The sequence below is a fragment of the Cetorhinus maximus genome, chromosome 9 (genome assembly GCF_964194155.1).
Source record: "Cetorhinus maximus chromosome 9, sCetMax3.hap1.1, whole genome shotgun sequence".
In the NCBI taxonomy this organism is placed as follows: domain Eukaryota; kingdom Metazoa; phylum Chordata; class Chondrichthyes; order Lamniformes; family Cetorhinidae; genus Cetorhinus; species Cetorhinus maximus.
Window position 1 is genome coordinate 106406736 of NC_135887.1, and position 19570 is coordinate 106426305.

At 47.3% G+C, this 19570-nt stretch overlaps 1 protein-coding gene across 5 annotated transcripts in view; it reads right to left on the reverse strand.

The window, feature by feature from the left end:
• The window catches only part of sox6 (SRY-box transcription factor 6), a 710993-nt gene that overhangs the window by 80616 nt on the left and 610807 nt on the right, over nt 1-19570 (reverse strand). For all 5 annotated transcript variants that reach the window (XM_078549279.1, XM_078549274.1, XM_078549275.1 and 2 more), the window contains one exon: nt 19313-19462. In XM_078549279.1, coding sequence (XP_078405405.1) covers nt 19313-19462 — 150 coding nt within the window. The remainder of the gene's footprint in view (nt 1-19312; nt 19463-19570) is intronic.

Consider the following 19570-nt stretch of genomic DNA (forward strand, 5'->3'; position numbering starts at 1 on the left):
ATTTTTACCTTTCATAGCTGGGCAGAAACCAGGTGATAATTATCCACCCCGCCCTACTTTCCAATTTCATTGCCTTTGAGTTTTCCTCCTGGTGGAGGAAGTTAAAATCTATTCCCAATGTTAAGCTCTCTCAGCTCAAGTACTATAGTGATCAAAGTGAACCCAGGCTATTCTGTTCAAATGCATCTTATCGCCAGGCCTCACAAGAGGTCCACCGACTGTACCATTGTAACATTTAAATTTTCCACACCTTTACTGTGGTAGATCGTCAGTTTGGAGGGAAATTACAGGAGGTTTTATGCTGTGGGTTTACTTCCAATAAGAACTGGGTTAAGACTGTCCCTAACCCATTTCACAAAGGATCCTTACAGCCGGAGGAAACTTGCATCACATTAGTGTGTGCTGGATCAAACCTAAGCCCCTACAGGTGTAAATGCAGTATCCCACCCATGCCACTCTAGCTCCCAGGTGAAAGCATAACTTAGAATAAAGGATTGAATTGACGGCTGCTCCAATGACTCAGTTGAGAAATGCACTGCCTACTGTGGAACTAAGTCAATTGGACCAGAAAGTCCACCATCCCCTGTGTTTCTGGGGTTATGAGGGGGAGGGGGTGAGGAATGAATTGGGATTCCAGTTCCTGTTACTATCAAACAACCCATGGCGGAAAATGTGCTGGTGCAAATGGCAGAGAAGAGGAATCAGTCTCAGCTACAGTGTCCTACATGGTAAAACAGACTGCTGAAAGTCACTACCTGGGCTTATACATGTAGAACAGTCACTTGGGTCAGGTACCAGAAATAAATATGTACCCATGAAGCTCTGATCCAGTTGAAATTAGAACCTACATGAGAAAATGGGGGAGGGAGTAGTAAAGGATATGTATATTTTATTTTAAAACTCTCTCATTCAAGAATTTGTGCATTTTGTGCATGTGCAACAAGAACAGAAAATTGTTCCTTTGATAGTTTCAAAACGTTGAGGTATTAACTGTAGTGCACTGCATAATTGGAAAATCCAGAATAACAAAGACTGAATACAACATCTGATCATTTGGTTGGATGGTACATTTTACCTCGGGGACAGAAATGGTTCTCTCCTGTAACATTCAAATAAGAAGCTAATTAGCCAATTCCTAAAAGATTTAACTAAAGGAAGGCTCATTAGTCTCTCTCTGTACTTGCCTTTATTTACATAAACACAGTAATTTTATTATTGTAATGTCAGTGTTTACTCATGTTGACAAATGTAATTTGGAACTAATACACTTTGCAGCTCTAACTCTCCACTCGGCTAAATCTGAAATGTATTCCAACTAGCGTAAGCTAAATATCCAGTTGTGTGTACCTGCGCTTTCCTCTGTACAAAGCTCAGTTTATCTTTCCATGTAGATGCCTAAATTAACCATTTACTGTGGTCCACTGCTTCTGGGTTAGAAGGTTGTGGGTACAAGTTCAACACTAATGCTTAAACACATAACTTAGCTTAACACTGGATTGTTAGAAGTGTCATGGACAGCCCTCCACTGGCAGAATGGAATGACACAGTGGTCAGAATTTTTTGTTTGTCGGGCGCGGGCAATCGGCGGGCTCGGAAGTGGAAGGGAAATGGGCCACCGGCTGCAATCAGCCGCCGACCACGATTTCATGCTGGCTGGTCAATTAACGGCTGAAATGCTCAGTGCTGCTGGGTGGGGGCAGGAAGAGGGCAGAGGCCGATCTAACTGAGGTGAGTGCATCTAGTGAGCTCCCTGAAGGAAGACAGCTGCGCGCCTCCACAGAACAAAGGAAACAACAAAAATGTTGCAAAATATGTCCATGCAGCACAATCAAGCACCTGAAAGCATACCCCATAAAAAAAGTCCCCAGATATCTCTTTTTATTTTATTTTCCCATGGAGGTTTCATCCCGCCCTGGATTAAGGTTTGAGCAAAAATGTGAACACCGCCTGGGAGCATGGCCCATCCGCTCACCGTAAATGTGGATGGGTCACGTAAAATCACTGTTAATTGCATTGTTAATGGGCTTAATTGCCCACTTAATTGTTGGCAGGCGCGGTTCCGACTGCCTCGCACACCCAACGAGCGAAATATTGTGCGAGTGCGCAATGATGCCGGGACACTCGCCCGACATCATCTCGTGCTATTTCACATCTGTTCAGGTCAGGCACGCACCCACCTGCACGACATGCATGTGGCTGATGAGGACAAGGAAGTGCAAGGTGTGCATCCCGTACAGGAAACCCCTCCATGCAGAGTGGAAAGGCACGAAGGTGATTTCTGTGAGATGACTCAAATTGTGTGGCTAAGATTCCCAAGGGAGGTTTTAGGATCCAGGGTCAATGAGAAATTCCACCCAAGTTCAGACAGGATTCTACTGCATGCATGAGCAGCCTTGAGTGCAACTCGGACCAAGCACCACATTTTAAAGTCTCTGGAGGCTTTGGCCGCAAGCTGGATATCCACCGACGCATGATATGCATGTTCTATTGGCGGAATCCAGCCCATTCCACCATCATCCCCCTGGCTCTGGTCACCCCAGCAGCACAATCCTTCTCTACCACCAGCCACATTATTTATTTATTCATTTTAGGGCATCGCTGGCTAGGCCAACATTTATCACCCATCCCATTTAAGAGTCAACCACATTGGAGTCCCATGTAGGCCAGACCAGGTAAGGACACCAGAGGAGTTTTTACAACAATCGACAATGATTTCATGGTCATCACTAGACTTTTCCAGATTTTTATTGAATTCAAATTCCACTATCTGCCGTGGTGGAATTCAAACCTGGGTCTACAGAATATTGCCTTGGGTCTCTCGGTTACCCAATACCACTACACCACCGCCTCCCCATATATTGGTGGAGGTGTGGATTCCTAAGCAGTGGCTCTCTGACAAATGCCACTACTCCTGACGAGAGAGAGCTCCCACAGGAGGTAACCATGTTCCAGACTCTGATCAGTTCCTGGTAAAAGACATGGTAGTTTGATAAGTTAAATCCCATATCTATTGTTCCTACTAGAGCCAGTGGCCAGGATTTTCCGTCCCCACTGTCATCAGGCATGTTCAGTGGTGTGAGCGGACAATATGGCGAGAAGGACAAAAATTGGTTTCACGATGGCACGAAAGCAGTTTGTGATCATTTGCTCCTCTCGCCAATGGTGGGCCACATTCCCCGCCATCGGACTTCAGGAACCTCATTGTAGTACATCTGCATGTCACTATAAGGCCAGCCAATTGAAATCATCCACCACCCCACTGCTGGATCGTCCACCCAAGTTGGCGGGAAAACACGCCAATGTGTTTCACAACAGCATATAAAAGGCGTGCGCTTGGCGGGCTGCATTTTGAGGGGAACTCGGACGGGAGTGCACAGTAACATTGCAGGGCACTCATCTGGGTCACCTGTTGGACTTCAAGATTGAGGCGCGTTGTAAGGAGTGGCGGGCGGGGGGCAAGAGCTGCCCTGTGGATGAGGTGACTTGGGGGGGTGGGGGTGGCAAGGGCTGCCTTGTGGCTGAGGCAACTTGGTGGAGGGGGGGGGCAATGGCTGCCCTGCGGTTCAAGGTAGCGCACAGGCATGTGCAGGGTGGGGGTGCGCGGGTGGGCGAGGGAAGCGGCTACGCATTTGGGACGCCTTGTATAAAGTGACCAATCCTCTGCAGCTGAGATAGTTCAGGCGCAGCCACATTGATATGATTGGAGTCGGGCCTATAGCTTCTCTGCCCACTCAAGCAACGCAGAGACATCAAAGTGCCACTAAGTTCTCCAGAGCTTTTCACCCTCTGTTGGACGACTGGGCACGCTGTACAATCTCCTTGCTAAAGCTGGCCACGGAGCAGTCACTGGTGGAGGCGTCACAGCCCCTTGCAATACCAGCATTCGGTTTTGGACCAGTCTCCCCAATGGGAACTCGTTGCTCACATCTGCCAGCTACTGCAGGATTTGGCAACACGGGGACATGGAGGGCTTCCACTGCCAGCAGCCATGAAAGTGACCACGGCGCTCAGTTTCTATGCCAATAGCTCCTTTCAGGGCTCCACAGGTGACCTCTGTGCGATATCGCAAGCCTCTAACCACAAATGCATCCATGAGGTCACAGGTGCCATCTTCGCGAGGGCACACAACTTCACCCAGAACCAGGATAGCCAGGATGCAAGAGTGATTGGATTTGCCCAGATCTCTGGTTTTCCACAGGTGCAGGGTGCCATTGACTGCACTCATGTGGTGCTCAGATCTCTATCTCAACAAGCAGTCAACTATGTCAACCATAAGTGATTCCATTCGCTGAATGTGCAGCTGGTGTGCGACCACCACAAACGCATCCTGCAGGTCTGTGCACTGTTTCCAGGGAGTGTGCATGACTCCTACATTCTCAGTCGGTCACAGATCCCTGACGTATCAAGGGTCCACAGAAGCTGCAGGGGTGGCTCCTTGGGGACAAGGGCTACCTGCAAAGGTTGTGGCTGATGATCAGACTGCAGCAGAGCGATGGTACAATGAGGTTCATGCTGCAACTCGCCAACCTGGCGGGGCAGACCATCAGGATGCTGAAAATAAGATTCTGGTACTTGGACCGGTCTGGTGGAGCCCTGCAATACAGTCCAGTGAGGGTGTCACACATAGTTATCATCTGCTGCACCCTTTACAACCTGGCGCTGCATAGGAGACAGGAGCTGGCTGAGGAGGAGTTGGAGGAGCTGCACATCTCCTTCAATGAGAATGACGCCAACAGCGATGAGGGTGAGGAGGTCCTCGAAGGCGACGATGACAGGGATTAGGTCCTTGTACTGGCCAGGTGAGGCAGGTGTGCTGAGGGGAGGCTGTCATAGCTGCTAGATTTGTGGAGGACGACATGCAGTGAGGGGGCACCATAGATCCTCACATTGCATCTGTGAACATTTGACTCCAGTACTTAGGGGCTGTGTTTACTTTATCCCTCGTTTTGTTAATTTAGTTTAATTGTTTGGCTCCAAAAGAGTTACATCTCCTGGGGGTGGGATCGAGGTGGAGGTGGAGCCAACTGCAAGTTCCGAACCAGCCTCTGTACTCAATACGGGGGAGGGCTTGGATGCTAGAGGCGACAACCTGGAGGAGGACGGAGTTTCAGTGGTGAGCACTGGGGACGACTTAGAGTCATTGTCAGATGAGATGGTGTATTCCCTGGTGTCCTCCCACTGGCTCTCGCCTCATCCCTTTAAGGGACTTTTTAGCGAATAATCGCAGTCGCCAAGACAAAGTTGAGTTGGTCACAGACCGGTGATATTCTTTTCCGCTGGTGGTCTGGTCCACTTGTGAGGCCCTTAAGGCCCCCGAGTTGGACAGGAACACCCGGCGGAGGGTCCATAGGTTTCTCGCTGGGCTCTGAAGGAGAGGAAGACTTAAAATAAAAAGTCTTCTCCTTTTATTTCAGGTGATGGTAGCACATACTTCTGGCAATGAAGACTACCATAGCCAGCGTCAACGTCCATGGCAGCAGGGACGCACAGCGCAGGTTCCAGAACTTCTCGGGCCTCCGGGACAGGAAGTATGCGGTGTGCTTCCTGCAGGAAACCCATACCGTTCCGGGAGACAAAGCTAGGTGGCTCCTGGAGTGGCGAGGGGGGGTCTACATGAATCACCTAGCCTCCAATTCTGGCAGGATGGCTATCTTGTTGGCCCCACATTTTCAGCCGGACATCTTGGGGGTCAAGGAGCCGGTGCCAGGCGGTTGCTGCACCTTACTGTGCGCCTAGGGGGCGCGGCACTTCACTTTATGAATGTGTACCCTCTCCTGGGCGTGCAGCAGCAAGCAAACTTCTTTGACGAAGTGTCCACACACCTGTGCTTCATTGACGCGGGCGAGTGCATCGTCCTCGGGGGGGATTTCAACTGCACCCTCGAGGCCCGGAACCACCACGGTACCCAGCACCACACATTCGGTGTGAGTAAGTTGTGGGACCTGGTCGGGTCCTTCAACTTGGTGGACGTCTGGTGAAATCTCCATCCCAACTCTAGCGCTTTCACTTTCGTGTCACCTGGAGTCGGAAGATCCAGACTCGACCATCTTTACATTTCGAGGGCGTTCGTGTCCTACGTTCCATCAGCTTCCATGCAGTGGGTGCCGTGCATGGACCACCGTCTGGTGTGGGCAGAGCTCGCTCCGTTCTGCGCTCGGACGGGGTCCGTGTACTGGCACTTTAACAACTTGCTGCTGGAGGACGAGTGGTTCCTGGACTCGTTTCGTCGTTTCTGGGCCGGCTAGAGAAGGAAGCAGGGAGGCTTCCCCTCCTTGAAGCTATGGTGGGACATGGGCAAGAATCACGTCCGTGTTTTCTGTCAGGAGTACGCGAAGGGGTCGACAAAGAGGCAGAAATCCAGCGTCGAGGATTTGGAGAAGGAGGTGCTCGACCTGGAAGCACGCCTCCTTCTCATCGTACACCCTGCGGCTGGCGTATGAAGAGGGCGCGCTGCGGGACCTGCAACTCATCGGGTCTCGCGACATGCACATGAGGTCGCGGATCCAGTTCCTCAAGGAGCTGGACTGCAGCTCCCCCTTCTACTGGCTGGAAAAAAGGCACAGGGTCCGTCAGTAGCTCCTTACACGACGACGGGCCGACGACGGATCCCTTGTCTCAGATCCGGAGGGCATCAGGGCCATTGCCCGAGACTACTACACTGCCCTGTTCCCTCCGGATCCGTCCAGCAAGGATGATCATAGAGTTTTGTGGGAGGACCTGCCGCAGGTCGGTCTGGAGAGCGCTGGAAAGCTTGACTCCCCTATAAGTCTGGGGGAGCTGACCGGCGCCCTCGACAGTCTCTCCAGGGGCAAATCCCCGGGGCTGGACAGGCTGACCGTGGAGTTCTTCAGGGCATTCTGGGACGTCCTGGGGAGCGATTACGTGGGGGACCTGGGGGAGAGTATTGCAATGTGGGAGATGCCCCTTTCGTGGCGCAGGGCCGTGATTGCTCTGCTGCCGAAGAAGGGGGATCTCCGCCTACTTAAAAACTGCCATCCAGTCTCCCTCCTAAGCACGGATTATAAAATTTTTGCCAGGGCCATGTCTTCTTCCCTTGGCACCGTGCTGAACCACATGATCCACCCTGACCAGTCCTACACTGTCCTGGGCCGTACCATCTGTGACAATATTCATCTGGTCTGGGACATTATTCATTATTCCCAGAGGGCTGGTCTGTTGAGCGCCTTCCTGTCTCTTGACCAGGAGAAGGTGTTTGACAGGGTGGATCACAAATATTTATTCAGGACACTGCGAGCATGCGGATTCGGGACGCATTTCGTTGCCCGGATCCAACTTCTGTACGCTGCCGCAGAGTGTCTAGTTAAGGTTAACAGGTCCCTGACGGCGCCCCTTCGCTTTGGGAGGGGAGTGCATCAGGGCTGCCCCCCTGTCTGGCCAATTGTATTCTATCTACGTGGAGCCTTTCCTGCACCTCTTGCGGAGGAGGTTGTCGGGATTGGTCCTGTGCGGGCCGGGCATCAGGGTGGTCCTTTCGGCTTACGCTGATGACGTGCCCCTCATGTTTAGTGACACGGCTGACCTGCGGAGGATGCACAAGTGCCAGGAGGTCTACTCTACAGCGTCCTCTGCCAGGATCAACTGGGGTAAATGTTCTGGACTCCTGGTCGGTCCATGGCAGATGGATCCCCTACCCGAGGAGCTCAGGCCTTTCACCTGGAGCAGGACCAGCCTCCTCTATCTGGTGGTCCAACTCTGCCCTGCTGAGGAATCCTGACCGGCGAACAGGCAAGAGCTGGAGACCAAAGTCACCACTCACCTGCGGCGCTGGACAGGACTGCTCCGAGTGCTGTCTTACCGGGATCAAGTTCTGGTCATAAACCAGCTGATTGCCGCCATGTTGTGGTACTGGCTGGTCACTTTGACCCCTCCCGCGGACTTTGTCACAAAAATCCAGAGAATGCTCGTCGACTTCTTCTGAGACAAAATGCTGCACTGGGTCGCTGCTGAGGTTCTGAGTCTCCCACTTAGGAAGGGTGGTCAGACGCTGGTGTGCCTATGCACCCATGTGGCGATTTTCCGCCTTCAGGCCCTGCAGCGTTACCTTTACGTCGAGCCCCCTCCGAGATGGTGTGCCCTGGCGATGTATTTCTTCCGCCAGGCTCACGTCCTGAATTATGATGTCCAGCTCCTATTTATAGACCTGAGGGGCCTTCGTGGCTCCTTGCAGGCGTTGCCCGTCTTTTACAAATACCCGATCAAAGTCTGGAACATGGTCGCCTCGCGATGCAGCTCTCCCCCGTCAGGAGTAGTGGCTATCATCAGAGATCCACTGCTCAGAAATCCGCCCCTCCGTCCTTTTCAGTGGCTGGCAGAGAGGAGGGCTGTGGCTGCCGGGGTGGCCAGGATCGGGGACGTGCTGGGTGGCAGAGGAGTAGTCTGGATGCTTCCACAGGAGTTGGCGCATCGCGTGTCCAAGGGCGTCCGGCTAGCGGCCAATGCCATTCAAGACCTTAGGACGGTCGTGCTCAGCCCCGACGTCATACTGGGCCCCGAGGTGGCGCAGGTGCATGGTGGTCTTCCATCTGAGCATTCCCCTGTTCGGACGGAATTCCACATTGGCCACAAGCCCTGAACCCTCCCTCGGGTGCCGGTGCCCCGCAACCTGACTCACCTCACGGAAATGCACTCCGTGTCCTTTAGCACGGCACGGAAGGGTTTCCTGTACAGACTGCTGCTGCACATCCTTCACTTCCTTTCTCTTGCCCGCTGCCCGGACACGCCCTGGCGTGCCTTGTTGCCGTCCGGTGGCGGAGGTCCCCGCTGGGGGGCCCTCTATGGAGGTGTTCTCCCGTTTTCCATCGGGGACCTGGGGTGGAGGGTGTTGCATGCAGCAGTTCCGTACAACCACAGGATGTGTTGGTTCACGGACTCCCAAGAGACCTGTACCTTTTGCGGCCTTGTGGAGTCGGTGGACCATGTCTATATAGGGTGTTGTAGGCTGCACTCCCTTTTCAGTTATTTAAAAAACCTTTTACTGATGTTTTGTTTGCACTTCAGCCCCATGCTCCTGATCTACGGGCACCTGGTGCGGAGGGGGGCCGGAAGGGAGGAGGACCTCCTCGTGAACCTGCCCTGGGCCTGGCCAAGTTGGCCATTAACAGGTTCAGGCAGCAGGTGATCAAGGGGGTCGTCCGACCCGACTGTCTGCCCCTCTTCCGTGACTACATTCGTGGCCGGGTGTCCCTGGAGAGGGAGCACGCGGTGTCTGCCGGCACCGTCGAGGCCTTCCATGCCCGGTGGGCACTGCGGGGACTGAGGTGTTTTATCGACCCCCTTAATCACATTTTGGTTTGATGTTTGTAAGTTTCCTTTGAATTTTGACTTTGGTTTTGCAGTTCCCTAATTTAGGGGCTGTATTTCTTTTGTCCCTGATTTTGTTAATTTAGTTTATTTGGTTGACTCCAAAAGAGTTGCATCTCCTTAACTTTCCTAACCCTGCCACTATATGGCTCCCTGACCATCCACAAAGGAGGTGGAGGCAGCCTGCTGACTATAACACCCTGCCTGTGATGACCTTGGTGGGTGTCCCCTGGAGGGCTGAGACCTGGAGGGCCCCGGCCTGCTTTCAGGGTCCTGCTATGTGGCAATGGCACCCTCCTTGGCCTGTGGAGCTGGATCTGCTGAGGCCACATGAAGAGGGGATTTGGATGAGCTGGACACTCCCGGAGTCACCTGGGTGGATGGCCCCGAGGTGTACACCTCCTGATCCTCCTCTCTATGGGTGCCCCGGGGCCCCAAGGCTAACTCCTTGAGGAGAGGGGGTGGCTGGAGTGAGATTTGCCCCCACACCCCTCTCATGTACACAGCGTTGGAGGCCAACCACAGCATCAGCAATGGAGTTAAGGGAGCAACATCCTGGACCAAGGTCTCCATTGTGGCCGCCATCCTACCAGTGTTGAACTCAGTGCATTAGTATGCCAGCGCTATCACCTCAGCCTGAAGGCAGACGGACTCCTCCAGCGTCGCTTGCAATCTGAGGAGTGCTGCAGACATCCCTTCCTGATGTTCCCTAGCTTGCCTTTGCAGCTCCAGCAACTGTGACATGACTGAGTCCAGAGGCTCATCATCTGACTCGAACTCAGAAAGTTTCTGGCCTCCAGCAGTCCTCCGAGTTCCAGACACCTGGGAAGACCCTGCCTCCACCTGCTGTGGAGCAGACAATCCAATGTGCTCACCAGTTTGTGATCCCAAGGCTATTGTAACGCTAAGTCTCACCAAGTTGTGTGTCTCTGCACTGGTGGAGGGTGTGGGTGTGCGTTGTGACGGGACTTCAAGGAGGGTGCCTCCAGATTCCGCTTCAGAGGTTTCTTCGGGGCTTGATTGGAGGCTCTAGGTCATGGACTCCGTCGGCTGTTTCCCTGATGTACCTGCGAAAGCAAGGGGAGATTAGTGCATGGCAGTGGCCTGTGAAACAGGACACATCAGTTAGAGCATGGATGTCTGATGGATGTTGCACTGCTGGATCCTCACTTGGTAGAGCAGCGCTGACCTCACCGTCAGCGCAGGAACAGTCCAGATCGCTGCCGGCTGGCTGGATGGCTCTGTTTTCAAAGTCCGTGAGGACCTTGATTTCAGACATTCCTCCACCGGTCTGTGACCTCTCTCTCTTGCCAGCTTGTTCTGCATGAATAAAGATGGAGAGCGTGTAAGCAGGACGCCTGCCAGACCAGATGATAAGTATGCCTGGCATGTGTGGGTGGTGTGTGGTCCCATGGACGGGATGAGGATAATGAAGGCTGTGTGTGAAAGAGTGAATGGTGATGTCCCTTGAACTGGCAGTGAGTTAGGGCCCTGTGGATGTGTGATGGGTTTGTGAGTGTGAGAGTTGAGAGTGATGAGACGAGTGACTTACCCAGGCAGAATGGAGATCATTCATCCTCTTGCGGCACTGGGTGGCTGTCCTCTTTTGAAGGACATTGGCGCTGACCACCGCCTCCCAAGCTTGGCTGGTCACAACGCTGCCTATCCTGCGGCCAGAGTGTGAGTAGCAGACATCGCGGCGAGCCTCCACAGCATCCAAAAGGCGTTCCAGTGACGCGTCATTATACCTGGGGGCTGCAATCTTTTTGCCTTTCGTGGACATCTTCCCTGCAGTCGTCCTGGGCTGGAAGCACTGAGGTGTGTACGCGTGGCTGGACTTTAAATATGGCGCCCAGAGTGATGAAGCAGTGAGGTGATGGCGTGGCAGGTGAATGAAAGCCTTGGAAACAGTGTGTTTCCCGGGAATGCATAATTAATGTGGCAGGTTTGAGATGATACAGCGTGAAAGGCCACCATTGCAGCTGGCAGGTAAAACATAATTTTTATCCGCCCGCTACCGCACTTAGTGTGAATCTGGGACGATTCCTCCTTGTGTTTCTGCAGCTAGGGCATCATTAACCACCCTTTTTATTTTCCTGGCTTCCCAGACAAGGGACAACACGTTCCATTTTCACCCACCAACAACATTATAAACCCAGCTATATTCGAATACCCATTTGGAAGATTGACATGGGAAGTGTCATTAAAAAGGACTAAATTCATGTCATTTGAGTCACCCAAATATGGAAACCTATGCATTTCGCTGAATTTAATTTCTTTAATGTTTTATTTTCCCTCAAAACCTTCTCAATTGTAGCTCAATAGAATTAAGTTCCAATATGCCCTAACTGGCTTTGGGTCTTGTCTGAGTACTATCCAAACAAGCTTTTAACTGTGCTGTTTCTTCTTTGGATGTTAGATCATCTTCCTGTGACGATCTGGCCTGATTTATTAGGATATGACTAATACTTTCTAGATATGATTGTTGATTCAAGGTTGCTCCCGACCTATTCCAATTAATGTATAAGCCTATATATTTAAAGGACCCTGAAGCCTGACATCCAAACTTAAATTCCTCTTTGATCTGATCTATAACAAATTGCTCAAATTCTGCAGAACCTTCCCATAGAAAATCATAAATATACATCATAAAGACACCTGAGAGTTTCTCTTTGTGGTACCAGAAGAACATTGCTGGGTCTGCTTTCACTTCAGTACAGCCTACTTTCAGCAAGACATACCCTCGATACATCATTCATTCCGTAAACATGTTTCTTTAATTTCCACAGCTTGTCTTTTATATCATTCATTTCTTTAGGTCCCATCGAGGAACACTTTTTCTATACATTTCCATCTATGCAATAAGGCTGGCTGTCCCCTATCTGGCACTTCAGAGTAGACACCAAATTCCTTCCAGCTAACCAACTCTTTTTGTTTTGCCTCTCTTATTAAATTATCTTCTAATTTGTTTGCAACCACAAAATCTTTCCAGTCATAAGGGCTTCTACTTCTAGTGGTGTTCCTAAATTGTTCTGTAGTCCTTGTTCTATCACATAGTTAGATAAGCTACAGCCTATACTTGCCCTCCTATGTCTTTCTGGACTACTGCCACATGATACCTCTCTCCCAAGATCAGAGGTTTTATCACCAGAGCATAATTGTTTCCTAGTGCCAGAGTCATTCCTAGGTCCAGTATGGCACTTGCACTGCATTTTCTTGCTTTCCAAGGTTTCACCCCATTTTGCCAGTCCATTGATCTTACCTCTTGTCCATCATCTTGGACATTTTGCCAAAGTTTGAATTTGCCATTGGCTTTCCCTGCTCTTCCTACAATGATCACATCCCCCCCTTTCACTGGACCCTTCTGGTGTGTACGCCACCCTAGTACCAATTTTAGGCAGTTGCCCTTTGGGTACAATAGCCCTGTTCTGTGCAGCTGTATCACTTTGTCTTTTGTCATCCAGTCCCTTATCTACTGTGTTCTGTTCCTCATAACTATCAAACATATGAGTATGTGAGGCACAGGGTGCCACATCACCTTCTATTAATTGATCAGATTCTGAAAGTTTATAATCAATCCCGATTAACCAAGATGAATGGGCCTTAATAGTTTAAGTACCATGTTGAAGGACCACTGTCTTCCCATCACATCCTATCACTTACCCATACCTTTCCACTCTTTATGGCCCTCTCTTTTATAGTGTACTAAATTCCCAGGATTAAAGTTTATCTCAGATGGTCTTATGTGATGTTGCAAAGCTTGACAAATTGTCTCTGAGACTTTTGCTTTGATGAATGTCCTTCTCCCTGCATGTAGGTAGGACACTGAAGTGCCCAAAAAAGTGGAACTAACTAGTCCCTCCTTGGGCCAGGGGATTATCACATAGCACAGGCAGTACTTTGAAATTCCTCCCATAGACCATTGATACAGACTGTAGCTCACAACCATTTGAACCAAATTCTTTGCAATGGACTGCCAACGCCAGGGCTAATGCTAGCTTGCAATTTGGTTGGTCAACTAAAAGCTTATGGAGCATCTCGTCAATCACCATGTGATTTCACAGAGTCCATCGCTGAAAGGTCTTTTAGCTGTGGTGTTCATAACTACAATGTTCATATTTTCACATATGTCTCTAGCCTCGTCATTGGCAAATTCCCCCTTCGTCAGTCAGGAATTTAGCCGGCGCTCCCAGTCCCATCCCTATCCGTTTTTCCATGATTTTATTCACAATCACTCTTTTGGCTTTACCATGTATTACTGTAGAACGACTGAATTTTGTTGCCATGTTTATGAAATATAAAATGAAAATGTTTCTGTCCTTGTCTCACACCTGTAAATCCATAGCTACTACTTCATTAAAGTCTTATGCCAATGGGAGGCCTACAATAGGCCATGATGGTGTCATCTGACACTTTTTCCTTATATCACATTTTTCAATAATCTCTTAAATTACTTTATGTATTCATCATCAACTACCCCTGCGTCCTTTAGTAGGATTTTTCATCTGCCACAAGAGGGATAAGCAAGTTGTCGATGTAACTTTAAGACAATTTGCTTTTTTTCTCTCAAACTCCTATTACCTGATAGCATTAACACTTCTTTAACGTCCTGATTAGAGATGCTAGGTTTTGTTAAAGGATGCAATAATGTCCTTAATTGGGTTAATTGCATATCTACTGACTTTCCAAAGACAATTGCTTTATCACATTCCATGTCCAGTTTCACTTGTCCCTTTTCATGGGAGGCTTGCTCAGCAGCAAGGGATCTCACTAGATACCTCATCTGCACTCATAATGTGGCTTACTCCAGCTATTCTGCATGAAATCACCATTCTTATCAATTATCTCAATGTGTTGTTATCCCCGAATCTGAAACAAGTAGGGTTTTCATATTCCTTGACTTTGATCCTTACTACTGAGTGAACCTAATTTCAACCAATCCATTCCACATAATGTTGAGATATAACCACTGTCCAACACAGTGCAATTAAGTGAATCCACAACAAGTACACTCATTACCAGACTGAAATTTCTTGTGACCAGTACAATTCCATCAGTCTGATCAATATCATCATCAACTTCTGAACTTTCTGTGCCATGCGTCGCTTCGAAAATACTTCCACTTTAGACAATTTACCGCATAATGATATTTTGAGTCACATCTGAAACACCTGTTAATAGTTCCCCAGGCATTCCTGGGGTTCATTTGTTTATTATCATCATTCCAATCCTGTTGTCTGCCAGATCTGCCAGAAATGCCCTCATGCTCATTTCTTCTGTCTGTAATCCTTCTGTCGTACCGATGCCTATGCCCTGTATCTGAACAATCTTGAAAGGCCTCAATCATTGAGTCCTCCAACCTCTGTGACACCATGGAATATCCCACTTGTGCTATAAAGACTGCAGGAAATGACAGCTTTCCCAGGAACTTTTTCAAGCAGTAGACATCAGGTCCAAAGTGTGTCTCTTTCTGAGAATCTGACTCCAGTTTAGACCAGGAGCCTGTCCATGTGCAACACTTCAGCACAATCCAACCATTCGAAAGTGAGCAGTGAACAAGGAATTTCCAAATTGAATTTCTACAATCTTTTATATGGTCTATTAAAGTCCATGATATATTCCTTTATGAATAATGTCCATCTTTTGAAATCTATCAAAGTCTGACCATGCCTTGCAGGCATTTAATAGATCATTTTTTCTTGTAAACTTTATCCATAAAGCTGAATAGAAGCTCCAAGCTTTCCTCAGTGTCCAATTGACAAGCCTACAGCTCAAAAATACTTTGCTTCTGATCTAACTTTTGTGAGAAAGCAACAGTACCAAGACCATACCTTGTTTTCTCTTTGGTAAGGATGTAGCCCATGTCTAAATATCTACTTCATTTTTCCATTTGTCCTAAGGTTCATATTAAGCTTCAGAGAGCATCGATGGGAAATCATGCCCTGATAATTTACACTTGGTTTCAGCCATTCTTCACAAAAGTAACTCAGATTACAATCTTCTATCAGAAAAAAAATTCTTAGTTTCCAATCTTCACCTTTAAGCAACCATTCTCTGCTACCAGGTTAATTGGATCCCAAGCCAGATGGTGAAGTATGAAACTGGAAATCGATCCTTTCTTGAAAATAGGCTTATTTACAGAATGCTGCATTGCATATGTTTGCCTGCTACTTGCCACCACGATGTCCCAGCCATCTCTCTTTAAAAGTGCTCTAGGTACTAAATTAAACAATGTCCTTCGCCTGTCTATCTTAACAATGCAATTAACATACCATTAATATGTTTAGTCTATTTGTTACAGTAAACATCTTAAACGTGAAATCTCGGTAATGTCATCTTTTCAGCTATCAAATGGAAGTTCAAATTTCTTTTTAGAAGTTACCAGTCTCTATGGGGATCATAACATTATTTGGAGAAACAGGGAGTTCTCCCTTTGTCCTATACAACTTTTCCTCCTCAACTAAACTGATTAATTGGTCCTTGCTTCCTCCACATTAGAAGCTGATTTTTCAGTCATTATGTCACTGTCTATAAAATTCCTCTCCCAAAAATTTTACCTTAGTACTTCTCAATCCCTTCAAAAAATTCCTAAAATGCCTTTGCCTCCCTACCACTACTCCTTTTAAACTTAACTCCTTCTTCCATCTTTCTAACCTATTAATTGTTCCAAGACAGTTTCCTTGATGTGAGGGGTGCTGTCTCAATGCTTAACACCGATTATTTTCCAGTGACTTCTGATGGAAGGTGTACGTCTGTGGACGTGACAATATTAGACTCAGCTCTGATGCCCCCATGGTCAAGTGGTCTATCAAATACATGCTGTCAAGGTTCAGACATGAAGAATGTCTACCTGGGCAAGGCACAGGAAGTGCACTGACACATCTCAACATGAAGGATATGTTTAGGAAACAAGGTGATACAAGGGAGGGGAGAAGGACATTGAAAAAGGAAACCATGCTTAACTAATCTACTGGAGTTTTTTGAGGATGTAACTAATAGAATAGATAAGGAAGAACTAGTGGATGTGGTGTATTTGGATTTCAAGAAGGCTTTTAATAAGGTCCCACATAAGAGACTAGTGGGCAAAATTAAAGCACATGGGATTGGGGAATAAGATACTGGCATGGATTGAGAATTGATTGTCAGACCGGAAACAGAGTGGAAATAAATGGGTCTTTTTCCATGTGGCAGGCACTGACTAGTGGTATACTGCAGGGATCAGTGCTTAGTCCCCAGCTATTCATGATATATATAAATAACTTGGATTTGCAAGCCAAATGCAATATTTCCAAGTTTGCTGATGACACAAAACTGGGCGGGGTTGTGAGTTGTGAGGCAGGTGCAAGGAGGCTTCAGTGTGATTTATACAAGTTGTGCATGTGGGTAAACACATGGCAGATGCAGTATAATGTGGATAAATGTTAAGTTATATGCTTCGGTGTGAAAAACAGAAAGGCAGAGTATTATTTAAATGGTGAAACATTGGGAAATGTGGATGTACAAAGGGATCTGGGTGTCCTTGTACACCAATCAATGAAAGTAAACAGGCTGGTGCAGCAAGCAATTAGGAAGGCAAATAATATGTTGGCCTTCATTGCAAGAGGATTTGAGATCAGAAGTAGGGATGTCTTACTGTAGTTATACAGAGCCTTGGTGAGACCACACCTGGAATATTGCGTGCAGTCTTGGTCTCCCTACCTAAGAAAGCTTATCCTTTCAATAAAGGGAGTGCAGCGAAGGTTCACTAGGCTGATACTGGGGATGACAGGACTGTCGTATGAGATGAGATTGGTTCAACTGGGCCTGTAATTACTAGAGTTTAGAAGAATGAGAGGGGATCTGATTGAAACGTATAAAATTCTAACAGGGCTAGACAGGCTAGCTGCAAGGAGGAAGTTTCTCCTGGCTGGGGAGTCTAGAACCAGGGCCCACAGTCTCAGGATATGGGGCAGACCATTCAGGTCTGAGATGAGGAAAAATGTTTTTCACTCAGAGGGTGGTCAACCTGTGGAATTATCTACCATGGAAGGCTGTGGAGGTTGGGTCACTGAGTATATTCAAGAAAGATACTGATCAATTTTTGGATATTAGGGGCATCAAGGGGTATGGAGAGAAAGCGGGAATACGGCGTTGAGATAGAGGATCAACCATGGTCATATTGAATGGTGGAGCAGGCTCAAAGGGGCCGAAAGGCCTACTCCTGCTCCTAGTTTCTATGTTTTTATATAAAAGGCGGGTCCCAAATTAGATCCTGGATTTAAGAGTCATTGCAGTACAGCAGAATATTGAAATGGAGAGTTTAGGGCAAAACAAAAATGAAAGAGTTCACTCAATATAAAGTTTAATAATTCTGTGATCTGGAGATTTATGTTTAAGGGAAAGTCTAAGCATCCCAGTTTGCCTTTTCATTTACACCGTTTTCTGACCAAACAAGATATTTATATTCTTAATAATTAATTACTTGATGCAAAAATGTTAATAAAAATCTTCAAAAGGTAATTGCTGCGGAATGCTTTTTATAATTGCATCATAAATCTCTCTGTGCTTAAAGCTTTTTGGACATTATTTATATATTATTTCTTTTGCTTTATGCTCAACAAACCTTGGAACAACACTTTCACCCTGATTTTAATAACTTTGCACTGTAACTTTAGCCACTATGCCAGCTTTCCCGGTTTCTATTTTCAGATCAGAACTCAGAACGGTTTTGTGCTGTAGGTCCATGTCCACTGAGAACTGGATAGACATGTATCCAAACTGATTGGATCTTTACCATCCAACAAGGCAAATTCTGATCAGTTAGATAGCTCAAATATTTTATTTAGCTTCAATCGCATCCATTCTGCTCTGATCTGTATTTGTTTTCCTCTTTGTCTTTTCGATAACTCACAGGGGAACATATTTTCTTTGAGGCTTCAGCGAGCACAGCTAGCACCTTAAAACTGTGCCTTCCTACTTCAATTATGAGCATATTGGGTGATGTTGGCATTTTCTACTTAAGTTAATTTCAGGGCTTTGCTCATACTTGGAGGCTGCTGTTTTAAATTCTCTTAAAGCAACTGTTGAATGCCTAAGCGTTCATGATTTTATTGGAAAGAACTGAATACACATAAAGCTACTCTTTGCTGGTATATCAATTAATGTGCACTTGTGCACCAACCACATAGCTAATTACATGAGCATTTTTGACAGTAAAAGATGAAATCACTTCCAATTTGTTTCAAATAATTTTATCTACCTTCCTTTCCCGTTCATACAAATTACACATATACAATGCAGTGGGAATTGCAATATGCTCTGGGTTTTCAATGGCTGTTAAGGAACTTGCATCTATACGTCTTTGAGACATTCCAAAGTGAATTATTTTGAAGTGTAGTCATCGTTGTTATGTGGAGAAAGAAAAGGCACTTGGATGCTGCCTTTTGCTGTGCCTTCACACTTACTTCAGCATTGCACAGCACTCCATCTAGAGGTTCATCCAAGAAGTGATAAACTCACACTGGCAGAAAAGGTAGCCAAGAATTTCTGATCGGCATTGAAGTTTACAGCTGCTTTAATAATGGGTGTATCTAAATACAGTGATGCCCTTGCTTTCTGCCAATGAACTGTACATTAGTGGTCATCACATTTCAGATATTTTCCATATGATAGAAGCCAGAATTTAAATGCAGCTACCAATCTACACAAACGGCTCTTACATTTAGCCCCTGTTGAGCTCAGGATAAGGCTATTTAGACCACTTTCTCATGGGGAGTACTTGAGTAGTGTAACAAGAAAAATCAGGTTAGTTAGCAGCTAAAAATCTTACTTGCACTCCACCTCAGACTTCCTGTGTGCAATACAATGCGAGGTCAGCTAGTGCTATTAATATTTACTGACTTAAACATCCAAGTTTCTAACAATGTATTAACAAAAATTTAAGTAGGTAAAGTTTCTGTTGTCTAAGAGAGAGACACCCCGTAAAAATGCTGTACAGACATGCAGAACCTACCTTGACTTGAGCTACAGGGCTGGTCCCCTGCTTTTCATTTTTCAGAGCTGTAGGTGAGAGTGCACCTGCAGGGTTCGGTGGCTGTTGAGTAGAAGGGATCTTAGCACCAGGTGATACCTGCATACTGGCCAGCTGTGCTGCATACAGTTGCTAAGACAGGGAGAGAACAAACCTCATGAGTATCAGCATTCTTTACTCACCTATAGGCTGCTGAAGGAGTGTTAGAAATTCGTTCATATATTCAACACGACAGTGGAA